Source organism: Mesocricetus auratus, unplaced genomic scaffold (assembly GCF_017639785.1).
Source record: "Mesocricetus auratus isolate SY011 unplaced genomic scaffold, BCM_Maur_2.0 Super-Scaffold_100038, whole genome shotgun sequence".
Classification (NCBI taxonomy): domain Eukaryota; kingdom Metazoa; phylum Chordata; class Mammalia; order Rodentia; family Cricetidae; genus Mesocricetus; species Mesocricetus auratus.
Window position 1 is genome coordinate 7795976 of NW_024429216.1, and position 12472 is coordinate 7808447.

At 51.8% G+C, this 12472-nt stretch overlaps 1 protein-coding gene across 1 annotated transcript; it reads right to left on the reverse strand.

The window, feature by feature from the left end:
- Positions 1–443: 443 nt before the first annotated feature.
- Positions 444–10040, reverse strand: Hipk4 (homeodomain interacting protein kinase 4). Its single transcript, XM_005086560.4, has 4 exons — positions 9292–10040; positions 2939–3295; positions 1636–2484; positions 444–895 (listed from the first exon to the last, which is right to left on the reverse strand). Exons 1-4 carry the CDS (start codon positions 9754–9756, stop codon positions 716–718), a joined length of 1851 nt encoding a protein of 616 aa, XP_005086617.1. The 5' UTR covers positions 9757–10040; the 3' UTR covers positions 444–715.
- Positions 10041–12472: the final 2432 nt, after the last annotated feature.

Genomic DNA, 12472 nt, shown 5'->3' on the forward strand with positions numbered 1-12472 from the left:
AGTCATGGTCTTGAACTTGGTTTTTTTTTTTTTTTTTTTTTCCGAGACAAGGTTTCTCTGTGGCTTTGGAGCCTGTCCTAGAACTCGCTTGGTAGTCCAGGCTGGTCTCGAACTCACAGTGATCCGCCTGCCTCTGCCTCCTGAGTACTGGGATTAAAGGCGTGCGCCACCAACGCCCGGTGGTCTTGAACTTGTAACTGTCCTCCTGCCTCAGTCTATTGAGTGCTTGGAATTACAAACCTACTGTACCATGCCAGGTTTAATTTAGTTTATTTAGGGAACAGGTTACTGTGCCCAACACAGCTTCTCTTCCGGTGCCGTAATAGCGGGGCCTCTGGCCTCAGCCAGTAGCCAACCAGTCAGAGCTGGCAGAGGCCGACCGTGGCTTCCAGCAGGGCTCTGTATGGGTAGGGCAGGTTCACACAGTGGTTAACAGGCAGGAGCACAGTTTGGAACAGTTATTTATTGAAATAACAGAGGCGCGTGGGCCCAGGCGCGGTCATGGCCAGTGAGGGGCAGCCCTCTCCCTGACTTGGGCCTCAGGGCCTCAGGCCAGACCCTGAAGTCCTCCAACGTTTAGGGTGGGATGCAGGCAAGGGAATAGGAACATTCTGATAGCTATTTTTCTGTAAGAATAATCTGTAGGTTCAAAAGATAGCTCTAAGAAGCCATTTCAGAGCAAGAGGGGATGCCAGCCCAGCTAGCTCAGACCCCATCAGTGGTGCCCTCCAACATGCTGCAGAAAGCTGGCGGCCCTGGGTGGCCCGTGCGGGTGGGGATGCCGGGCTGAGAGCCCTTGAGCTCGGGACCCTCGGATGCCTTCTAGGGTCCATTCGGGCTCATTCAGCCACTCTCCGGGACAGCTGCTGGGATCGAAGAGCTCAGGGCCTGACCTCTGTGGGGAGAAGTGAGAGGACCATCAGCAAGACGTATGGGTACCTGCCCACGTGTCTACCCGGCTACCAGGAGGGATGAGCAGGCCTGAGGGCCCTCGCTCCCTCTGAAGGCTTTCCCATAGGGCAGTCAGGTATTAGGGATGGGACCAGGGAAGACCAGGCTCATGATGGGCAAATCCAGGGCCACGCTACCAACCCCTCACTGGGGAGTCATGAGGGGAGTCTTAGACAAATGCTCTAGTGTTAAATTGTATCTCCTGTCCCTAGCGTGGGATTATAGGTAAGCAGTGTACCTGCCCCTGAAGGAGAGTCCCCAGTGCCTCGCTGGTGGATACTAGACAAGTTCTCTACTGCAGAACCAAACCTCCAGCCCTTTTGGGTGGGGAGGTGCTGTTGGTATTTGATTTTTGAGACTGGGGTGTTGCTATGGAACCCAAACTAAATTTGACCTTGAGGCGATCCTCCTGTTTGAGCTTCCTGGGATTACCTTGCCCATTTCTTAACAGGCCCATCACTGGGTGGCTAGTTTCTGTCCCAGCCTTAGAGTATAAGCCTTGAGCTGTCCTGAGGGTGCTCGTGTGAGCTGAGCCTTGTCACCCTGTGTGGGAAGTCAGTGTTTACTGAACCTTAGGGCCTGGGTGTTGTAGGTGACAGAATGCTTCAGCTCTAAGAAGCATGGCCCTATGACCTGTCACTACCATAGACCCAGGCTGGGTGCCAGTCTGTGCACCCTGGTTACCTCGGTATCCATGGTCCTGTCTTTGATGTTGGGCCCGTCTCCTTCCCGTTGTGGGATGACAGATGGCTCTGTGGAGGTCCCTCGGCCTTCTCCTTCCTCCCAGCCACTGCCCCGACAGGGCCCGGCATCCTCTGGTGAGGCTTGGCTTAGCCGGATAAGGTTACTGAAGTTGGAGTCAGATTTGGAGCCCGCCGGGGGCTTGCGGGCCTTGTGGCGGCCAGCCAAGCGGCTGCCATAGAAAGCCAGGATTGGCTCCGGGCCCGAATCAGGGACTCGATGGCCAGTGTTGGCTACTTTGAGTGGGGCCAGCATGTCAGAGACCACGTCAGCCCGTGTGTCGCTCCACAGCCCTCGCCTGGCCTCCTGCAGACTCAAGTCATCCAGTTGGTCTATGGCCCTCTGCATTCCCGGAGCCTTCTCCTCCCTGAAGAAGGGCCCGCTGCCGCCCACGCCACCCAGGCCCGCAGCGTCCTCCTCCTCAGCCAGGCGGTAGTAGGGAGGCCCGTCCTCTGCACCGGCTGTGACAGGCGGGGGCGGCTTGCCGTCCACCTGCAGGGACAGGCGGCAGCCGCGAAGGGACAGCTGGTAGTAGCGGGTGGCCTCGTGGGCACTGCGCAGCTGCTGCATGGACACGAACGGGTGGCGCAGGGCCGCGCTGGGACTGATGCGCTCGTGAGACTCCCAGGTCAGCATGCGCTTGATCAGCTCCACCATGCTCTTGAGATCTGCGTGTTCCGCCAGCGCCTCCCGGTCTGGGAAACTCAACCGACTCACAGCCCCGCCGCCGTTCACCGTCTCGATCTGGTCCAGGGATTTGAGCATGTACTTGCGGCGCTCCAGTGGGCGCACCTGGTGGGGTATGGGGGGGTACCAGCTGGAGATGTGTCTAGACCCAGGGCTCCAGAAACCACCTGACGTGGGAGTCCAGAGGGCTCCCCCTGACTTCTGCCCACATGCCTGGAAGCTCTCCACTGCCCAGTCTGGCCCCTCATACCAGATCCTGGTTCCAATCCATATCTCTCCATCCATGGGGAGGACACGCAACTCTGTTCTTTGGTCCTCCGGTTACCTAACTCAGGTTCCACACCTCACCTAGACCTTCAAGTCCAACCCAGAGACGTGGGTGTGACCTTCTGATTTGCTGTCCCATCCATCCAGGTTACAACTAACTCCCAAATTTCTGCTCCCTCGGGCCCCCTCCCCCCCCACCCCCGCAGCCAAGGTCTAACCTAGATTGTTTTTAATATGGCAGCCCGCCACTCCCAGAACATACTGCCTTCACCCTGCCTTGCTTCCCTCATACCTTGGTCTCAGCTAGGTAGTCAGCAGAGGACTTCAGCTGCCAGGGGTTGGCGGCATCGGGGTGGGGGTTCCGTTTGAAGAAGTGGTGGGCCTTACGGGCGGCGTGCAGCAGATGGGGCTTGGGCAAGCCCTGGGTCTCACAGATGTAGCGTACCTGGTCATACTCATTGTTGCCGGGGTAGAGAGGCCAGCCCAGGTGTAGCTCGGCCATGACGCAACCCAGAGACCACACGTCCACCTTCTCACAGAAGGGCAGCCCCAGCAGGATCTCTGGGGCCCTATAGAAGCGGGACTGGATGTATGGCTCCTTCACGTAGCGCACCTCACTGAATATGCTGGCCGAGCCAAAGTCGATCACCTGTGGAAGGCAGAGGGTATGGGACACAGGGCGGGTGGGCTGGTGGAGGGCTGGGGTGACCAGGCGGGCCCCTCCTGGGACTCATCCCTGCATTTCTCCTGCCTCTGCCTAGCTCTGTGCCTTGGAGGCTTCCTTTCTTACAAATGTCCCTGCCTTCTGTCGTCCAGCTGCTGTTTCTGAGCTAGGCGTTGGGTCTGATTCTGTGTCTGGTTTGCTGTGCTTGAACTTGTGCCTGTAACAGTTGGGGACCCTCCCCCCCGCACCTCCTGTAGTGCAGAGAGCCATGTACACAGTCGGCACGTGTTCACCCATATCCCCTGCCCTTGGTTTTGAGACAGGGTCTCATGTACCCCAGGCTGGCTTCAAACTGTTCATGTAGCCAAGGATGACTCCGAACCCCTGCCCTCCATTGCCTACCTCCCACGGGCTGGGATTATAGGTGTGCATAGCCAAGCCCAGATCCCAGCTATCATTTTAATATTTCACATACCCTGTGTTTCACTTGCATGTGGGTTGTATGTGTGTGGGGTACATGCACATGTGGTATTGTCATCACCCATGTGTGCACACGTGGTGGAGAGACGGATGTTAGATATCTTCTAGCGCTCTACTATTTTGTTTTGTTTTGTTTTGTTTTTCGAGACAGGGTTTCTCTGTGGCTTTGGAGGCTGTCCTGGAACTCACTCTGTAGACCAGGCTGGCCTCGAACTCACAGAGATCCGCCTGCCCCTACCTCCCGAGTGCTGGGATTAAAGGCGTGCGCCACCAACGCCCGGCGGCTGCTCTACTATTTTTTGAGACAGGGTCTCTCACTGAGCCTGAAACTCACTATTTTGACAGGATTGCCAGACCACTGAGCTCTCACGATCCTCTTATAACCCCTCAGCCCTGGTGTTATTATTTTCTTTTTTTAAGATTTATTTATTTACTATGTATACAGTTTTCTGGCATGTAGATAGTTGTGAGACACCATGTGGTTGCTGGGAATTGAACTCAGGTCCTCTGGAAGAGCAGTCAGTGCTCTTAGCCTCTGAGACATCTCTCCAGCCCCAGCCCTGGTATTATAAGCCCAAACCCAGATTTAACGGAGCTGGGGATTGAATTTAGGATCTTCTGCTTCTGTGCAGCAAACACTTAAGCTAATGGGGCTGGAGAGATGGCTCAGTGATTAAGAGCACTTGCAGAGGATCCAGGTTCAGTTCCCAACACACACATGGCAGACACCCTCTCTGGCCTCCTGGAACACCATAATACATGCACAGGCACTCACACATAAACTATATTAGCCTAGCAGTGGTGGCACACACCTTTAATCCCAGCACCTGGAAGGCAGAAGCAAAAGGATCTCTGTGAGTTCGAGGCCAACCTGGTCTACAGAGCGAGTTCCAGGACAGGCTACAAAGCTACAGAGAAACCGTATGTCAAAAATCTAGGTAGGTAGGTACGTCCTGTGAGAACAAGACCTTTGTTCATTCGAGGCTGTGTCTCTAGAGGTCTGAAACAGTTCCTGGCCGGTTGTAGGGCCCAGGAAAGGGTGAGTGAAAAACAAGTTTCTGACCAATCAATATTTTCCTTCTTTTATTTGCATGTCTGCATTCCATGGTCCTGGAGATTGAATTTAAGGCCTCATGTATATTAAGTAAATATTTTACCAATAATCTAGGCTCTCTGTCTTTTTTTAAATATTTATTTATTTATGTATTTTATGTACATGAGCGCTCTGTCTCCATGCCCACCAGAAGAAGGAATCTGGTCTCACTACAAATGGTTGTGAGCTGCCATGTGGTGCTGGGAATTGAACTCAGGACCTAAGGAAGAGCAGCCAATGCTCTTAACCTCTGAACCATCTCTCCAGCCCTGTGAGAGGTTTTTGTTTTTATTTTTTCTCCCCCCCACTCCCCCCAAGACAGGCAGGGTTTCTCTGTGACTTTGGAGGCTGTCCTGGAACTAGCTCTTGTAGACCAGGCTGATCTCCAACTCACAGAGATCCACCTGCCCCTGCCTCCTGAGTGCTGGGATTAAAGGCATGCACCACCACCACCCGGCTCTGTTAGAGTGTTTTAGATTTATTTTTTTATTCTAATTGTGTGTGTGTGCGCGCGCACGCGCACGTGCACGCGCTCTCGAATGCCCATGCATATGTGTGTTGGAATCCTCTGAGGCCAGATGAATCCTGGAGCTGGAGTTACAGGTAGTTGTGGGCTATCCAACCTAACATGAATCCTTTGGAAGAGCAGTCTGGGCGCCTAACCACTGAGCCTCTCTCTCTAGCCAGCTCCCAGACCCTTTAAAAACTTAGTTAGTTAATTAGCCTAATTAACTAATATAAAAACTTAAATCAGTGTTTAGGTTTTTGTTGTTGTTGTTCTGAGACGGGGTCTCTCTACATATCCCTGGCTGTCCTAGAACTCCCTAGTAGACCAGGCTGGCCCTGAACTCACAGTGTTCTCCCTGCCTCTGGCTTCTGTGTGCTGGGATTAAAGGCGTGCGTTACCTTGTCAAACAATGTGTGGTCTTTTGAGATAGGGTTTCATGTATCCCATACCTATTTGCATAGTCTAGGGTGGCTTTGAACTCCTGCTCCTCCAGCCTCTCCATGTCAAGTACTGAGATTACATGTGTACAGTAGCACACTGGACCTTAGTCATTTATGTTGAGGCTGCTCTTAGTGTCAGCGGCAGACCTTGAACTCATGATAACCCTGCCTCAGCCGCCTGAGGAACTGGGATTGCAGGCCTGTGTTACCAGGTCTGGCTCCTCTCGGGTTCTCTCTCCAGCTGCCTCTTCATAGCTAATCTCTCATCTCCCAGTGTCTCTGTCTTCGTTTCTGTGCTATGGACTGGGAAGGAACCACCCTGACGGCCAATTCCTCTATGATCTCCACCCTCAGACATTGTCAGCACCCTGAGGGCCCTCAGCATGCCACCGGCTGTGGGCAGGAGCTTCCGTCTCTCCCCTCGCCACCAGGTGGCGCACTGCTGGTTTCACTGAATCCCTGTGACGCAGTGGAGGCTATGACTTCCTTCTCTGACTTGCATGCAGCCACCCTTTATCTTCCGTGCACACAGGTTGACAATGAAATAACTATTAGTCGGAACTCACAATCCCCAAGAGCTTGAGTGACACTGTAGGGGTGCTATTATCCCCCCCCATGCTGTGTGAACCCTGCTACATTGACAGAGATCTCCTCTTAGCTCGCATCTCCTCCTGTCTCTATGGCTCCAACATTCAGTGTGGTTCTGGGAGAGGCCCAGGATATAATGTAGTCAGCTTTGGTCCAGCCCCGCCCGTGGGTGCCGCCTGTTCAGTCATCACCAGACTCTGATGGAGGAGGCACAGAACGGTGTCTGAGGAGGTTGATGACCACAGACAGAGGCTCCCCAGAAGTGGGACTGGGGGGTGGGAGGCAGAGGAGACCACTCTGGTGCCCGCCCAGGGACCAGAACAGAGTAGCACCACCTGGCTTGCAGATGCCTGGGCCAGCAGCCTCTGGACCCAGTGGAGTCCTTTCTTCCTCTCACGCTTCTTTGTTTGTTTGTTTGGTTTGGTTTGGATTTTGGTTTTTCCAGACAGGGTTTCTCTGTGTAGCTTTGGAGGCTGTCCTGGAACTCACTCTGTAGACCAGGCTGGCCTCGAACTCACAGGGATCTGCCTGCTTCTGCCTTCCAAGTGCTGGGGTTAAAGGTGTGCACCACCACTGCCAGGCTAACACTTTTCTTTCTTTCTTTTTTAAGACAGAGTTTCAGTTAGTGCACACTGGCCTTGAACTTGCTACACAGCCAAAGACAACCCTGAACTTTTAATCCTTCTGCCTCCGCCTCTGCAATGGTAGGATATGGGTATCTGCCCCCATGCCCAGCTCTCCCTCACACAGTCTCTTTTAATTACTTTGGGGGTATGCAAATGCAATGATGGTAATGTGTAGAGGTCAAAGGATGGCTTTTGGGAGTCAGTCCTCTGCTTCCACCATATGGGTCCTGGGTATTGAACTCAGGTCCTTAGGCTTAGCAGCAAGCACCTTTACTGGCTGAGCCGTCTTGCTGGCCCTTTTTCTAAACTGTGAGTGTGTGTGTGTGTGTGTGTGTGTACATGTTTGTGTGCTATGCACACATGTGTCAGAAGTTAGCCTTCCTCCAGCACTCTCTACCTTATGCTTTGAGACAGGAGCCCTCATTGAGCATGGAACTTGCTGATTGGCTAGAATGGTTGGCCAGCGAGCTCCAGGAATCTTCCCGTCTCTGCCTCCCCAACACAGATATTACGGGTGTGCTGCCACACCCGGCTTCCTATGTGGGTGCTAGGGGCCCAAACTGAGGTCCTTACACTTGTTCAGCAGGCACGTTACCACGTGAGTATCTCTGAAGCGTCCCTTTCTCCCACCATGCAACCAAACGGTGAGTTCTATTATCTCTAGCTCCGAATCTGCCCACAACTCACACATGTGCCAGCCATGTCTTGTTACCTTTGACCCCTGACTGGATCACCCCATCTGCCGTCTTGATCCTACTTCCCCCCCAAAATGAACCCCGAAGCCAGGGCAGCCCCGTCTGCTCTCATCCGTCTGTGAGCCCAGCACGTTGGTGTGTGCCTTTGACCCCGTTGTTTGGGAGGCAGAGGCAGGAGGACTTTCCATGAGTTTGTAAGGATACAAACTTATCTACTTAGCAAGTTCAAGGCCATCCAGGGATACACTGTGAGACCTTGTATCAAGAATATATATATATGTATATATATATATATGTATGTATGTATGTTTGTGTGTATGTATGTATATGTATATATATAAATAAATAAAAAGTGAAAGTGGTCTTGCCGTGCCTGAGGGCTTGCACAGCCCCTCCCCCTGCCTCTTTGCCCTGTTCACTCTACCTCATCTCCACAGAACTCCAGAGTTGCTAGAATACTTGAACACCACGGGCTCCTGCCTCAGGGCTTTCTGCTGGCTGGTCCTTCTACCTGGAAACTGTCCCTTCTCCCATGGCCTTTTCTGACCCTCAAGACTCACTCAGGTGCCACCTCTAACCACCTCTTGGGTTTTTTTTTAAGATTTATTTATTTACCTTATGTATATGAGTACTCTGTCTGCATATACAACTTTATGTGAGAAGAGGGTGCCAGATCTCACTATAGATGGTTGTGAACCACCATGTGGGTGCTGGGAATTGAACTCAGAACCTCTGGAGAAGAGTAACCAGTGCTCTTAACCTCTGAGCCATCTCTCCAGCCTTCTTGTTTTGTTTTTTATTTTAGTTTATTTTCGAGACAGGGTTTCTCTGTGTCGTCCTGGCAGATCTGGAACTCCATTTGTACACCAGACTGGCCTGGAACTCACAGGCATCCACCTGCCTCTGCCTCCAGAGTGCTGGGGTTAAAGGCGTGCACCACCACCACCCAGCCCTGACCACCTCTTGTAAATCTGTCTTCTCCTTCTCATGCCTATGACACATTTTACCTGAGTACTGTCTCCCCCACTAGGATGTCAGCCCTGAACTGACCAGAGGAGGGAAGCTGGGTGAAATAGGGGAGACTTCAGGGCCTGGAGGGGGAAACCCAGAAGACCTCCGACCTTTGATAGCGAGGAATTCATTTATGGATCCAGGCATGGTGGTGAATATCTGTAATCCAGACACTTGGGAGGGGAGACTCACCCAAATTCCAGACCAGCCTGGACTACACGAGACACTGTCTCCAATAAACAAAACCCAACAGAACAAGCTGGCTGTGGTGACACCAATAATATTAGCACTTGGGTAGCAGAGGCGGGTCACAAGCCACCCTCAGCTGCACAGCAAGTTCAAGGCCAGTCTGTACCATGAGACCCTGTCTCGAAAGCAAACAACAGCAACAAAACAGAATAAATGGGATGGGGTATGGGAAACTGTCGGACAGCAGCAAGGAGAGGCAGCTCGGGGAACCAGGGTCACCTCAGGGCCATGTTACGGAGCTGCCTGGGGAGCCCCCCACGCTGGCAGAGCATCCCAGGCAGCCTGGCTCACCTTTACCCTGAAGGGGCAGCGGGTCTGGTCCACCAGCATGATGTTTTCAGGCTTGAGGTCAGCGTGGATGATGGCCAGCTCCTTGAGTCGGGCCAGTGCCCTCAGCACCTGCAGCGTGACGGTGCGGATGTGGCGGGCAGGAAGGGGTGCAAAGTTGTTCTCTTTCTGGAACTCGAAAAGGTTTTGCTCCAGGAGCTCGAAGACCAGGTAGAACTTGAGGGCATCGTGGAAAAACTCGAGAAAGCGGATGACGTGGGCCTCGTCGGGGTCCAGGCCTCGCACACACCGCAGCAGCTTCAGCTCGTTCTTGATGATGCGGCTTCGGTATGCGTCATTCTTCAGGATCTTGATGGCCACCATTTCCCCTGTGCTCCGACGCCAGCCCTTGGCCACCTCTCCGAAGGTGCCCTTGCCTAGTACCTCGATGATGTCATAACAGTCAGTCTCTGACTGGATGGTGGCCATGGTGCCCTGGCTGCCAGTCACTACTCTGTCCTTACCCCTGAACCGCTGGCTTGGTTGCCTAGACTTCCCACCCTGATGCTGGCCCTTCAGTCCCAGTGGGGGAAAGATAACCACACTCACGTCTCTCCCTATGAGGTCAGCCCCTGCCTCCCTGGCACCCCAGGACCCCCTTGGCCACACGGTGAGTCTACCAGGGGCTGCGCCCCTCCCCCAAAGCCGTCTTGGCTTGGGATGAGGGGGCTCAGGCCCCTCTGAATGGGTTCCAGCGTTGCTGAGTGGCTTTGGTTCTGTTGTTAGAGACCTGGGTCCTAGGCTAGAATGGGGGGTGGGGTGCCAGGTTGGCCCCTCCCCCACCCACTGATGGAACCCTGGAGAAGCCCACAGGGTAGACTCAGAGGGATTGTAACCACTGACTTTGGGTGTTCACAAATAGGGACACACCTACAGGCATGTGAGTGTGTGTGTGTGTGTGTGTGTGTGTGTGTGTGTGTGTGTGTGTGTGTGTGATAGAGGGGACATGGGGATACGGTAAGATCCAGATTGTATGAGGCATGGAATGCAGGCTAAAAAGTTTGAACTGGACACTGGGGAGCCATGGAAGACTTTAAGCAAAGGCAATGAGTGGTCAGACCTGAATCTTCACACAGAAAGCTTCTGTGTGCCAAAGGTTTTTTTGTTTTATTTTGTTTTGCATTCAATATAATGGCTGCCCCTTAAGCAACTGCTATCCTAACCAATAACTGCAACTCGGCAGCTACCAGGCGCAGTTTGGCTACACCGGCCGCAGGCAGGCAGGAATTCTGTTCCCTCCGGCACCAGCTCTACCATCCACACTAAAGGGAATTTTATCTCAATCTCTATCCTTCTATAGAGCTCAGGAGTCAAAGGTTAGGGGAAAACCCTGCTGGCTCAGAGAGGCTGAATAGCAAGTAGCTAACCTCCTCTCCTTGCTTCTCCCGAAAAATGGCATCCTCTTGCTCAGCCACCACTAAACAACCCTGGCTACACATGGCTTCTCCATCCTCTTCCTTGCCTACATTCCCTTTTCAGAGGACCTTGTCTACTGAAATGAAAACACCTAACACTTTGATTTGTCTTGATGTGTTTAGAAGTATGGGGTCCAATATCAACTGTATTCTGGATCCATTCATCTGTGGGTGCTGATCTTGCCTTTAAAGGCCTGATCACCCTTTTGCATTCTGAATTTAGCATTTTCAAAAGCCAAAGATTCAATTAATATTTGTCGAACATCCAGATCAGATATCATCCTATTTGCAGCTGAAGTCAATCTTTGTAAAAAAAAAAAAAAAAGTTAAGGCTTCTTTTGGACCTTCTGTGTTTTTGGGTTTTTTTGTTTGTTTGTTTGGGTTTTTTTTTTTTTGTCTTTTTTGAGGCAAGGTTTAGTCTGTGTAAGAGCTCTGGCTGGCCTCGAACTCACAGAGATCCGCCTGCCTCTGCCTCCCAAGTGCTGGGATTAAAGATGCGGCCACCACACGCCAGCTGTGCCTTGTGTAATCTTAGTAGATGGCTCCGTTCACTTTCCTGATTCTTCAGCCCTGTACCAAGCATTCAAAGCTGCCATATGACAGAGTCAGGGTGTGATCATCCAGTATACACTGTCTTTGCAAATCAGTGTACTGACCCTCACAGAGAATTTTGGTCTTGGGAAATCTCATGACTTCTAGCCCTAGCTTCCTCTCTCAAGCCGGATGTCCATTGTAACTGAGGACAGGCTTCCAGTACTGCTGCAACTAAATCCAGTCTTGTGGAATAATTCTGTTCTTAGTTGCCCATGGATTTAATGTCTGTTTAACAAAGGGTAAATATATGCTATGTGAAATTACTGCTTCCCTAAATCTCTTTAAGTTTAACATATCTACAGGATTCCCGTTAACTTCTGCATGGCCTTAGGGATGCGTTTTGTCTGGTGGTCCTTGTTGAACAGTAACTTGATATATTAAAGTCAGGGTTCTAATAACCTTAACCACTCCTCTCCAGTTTCACAATGCTATGGTGTGGTAGGTTGTGCTCTAAATTTCCCTGTCTGTGTCTGATCATTCTTCTTTCTTTCTTTTTGTTTGTTTGGTTTTTTGTGTTATGTTTTTTTGTTGTTGTTTTTTGAGATAGGGTTTCTCTGTGTAGCTTTAGCTGTTCTGGAACTAGCTAATTTTTTTTTTCATTAGTTTATCTTTCCAGGGCCACATAGTATTGGGTACTGATAGTACTTACTGGGATTATATTAGTGTCAGTTAGTTAAATGATTTATCTTCCCATATTCTGCTTCTAACTTCAAGGTAGCAGTACACAGGGTCCTAGCACCCTGCATCGTTATGTTTCCCGTTCTTAATGTTGAGGAAACTTTTTTCTTTTCTATTATTTCGCTCTCTCCTACTCTCCTAAAGGGTTTCCCAGGTTTCTCACCAATTCTGTTGACTTCTCTTGGCAAGCGGCAGCTGAATGCTCACGAAGAGATCCCCAGCCTACCTAATGCAGCAGATTCGCTGGCATGACCCCTCCTTCTGTGTAGCTGTACCCTTGCTGGAGGGTCAGATGCTGTTTTGCGTCCGATACGGTGCCTGCACCTTAAGCAAGGAGCAATTGCAACTCCGCAGCCAGCAGCAGCGGTGTGGCCACACAGGCCACAGCCGGGCAGAAATTCTGTTCCCTGGCACAGCCAGATCTGATGGGAATGGCAAAAGTCCCGAGGCCAGCACAA

What these genes read in the sequence shown, in the direction of transcription:
- Hipk4 (XM_005086560.4), bottom strand. Translation starts at nt 9,756, where the DNA reads ATGGCCACCATCCAGTCAGAGACTGACTGTTATGACATCATCGAGGTA. An exon ending in GCTGCCCCTTCAGGGTAAAG is followed by an intron (nt 3,296 to 9,291) that starts GTGAGCCAGGCT and finishes TGCCTTCCACAG; the next exon opens with GTGATCGACTTTGGCTCGGC. An exon ending in ACTACCTAGCTGAGACCAAG is followed by an intron (nt 2,485 to 2,938) that starts GTATGAGGGAAG and finishes ATACCCCACCAG; the next exon opens with GTGCGCCCACTGGAGCGCCG.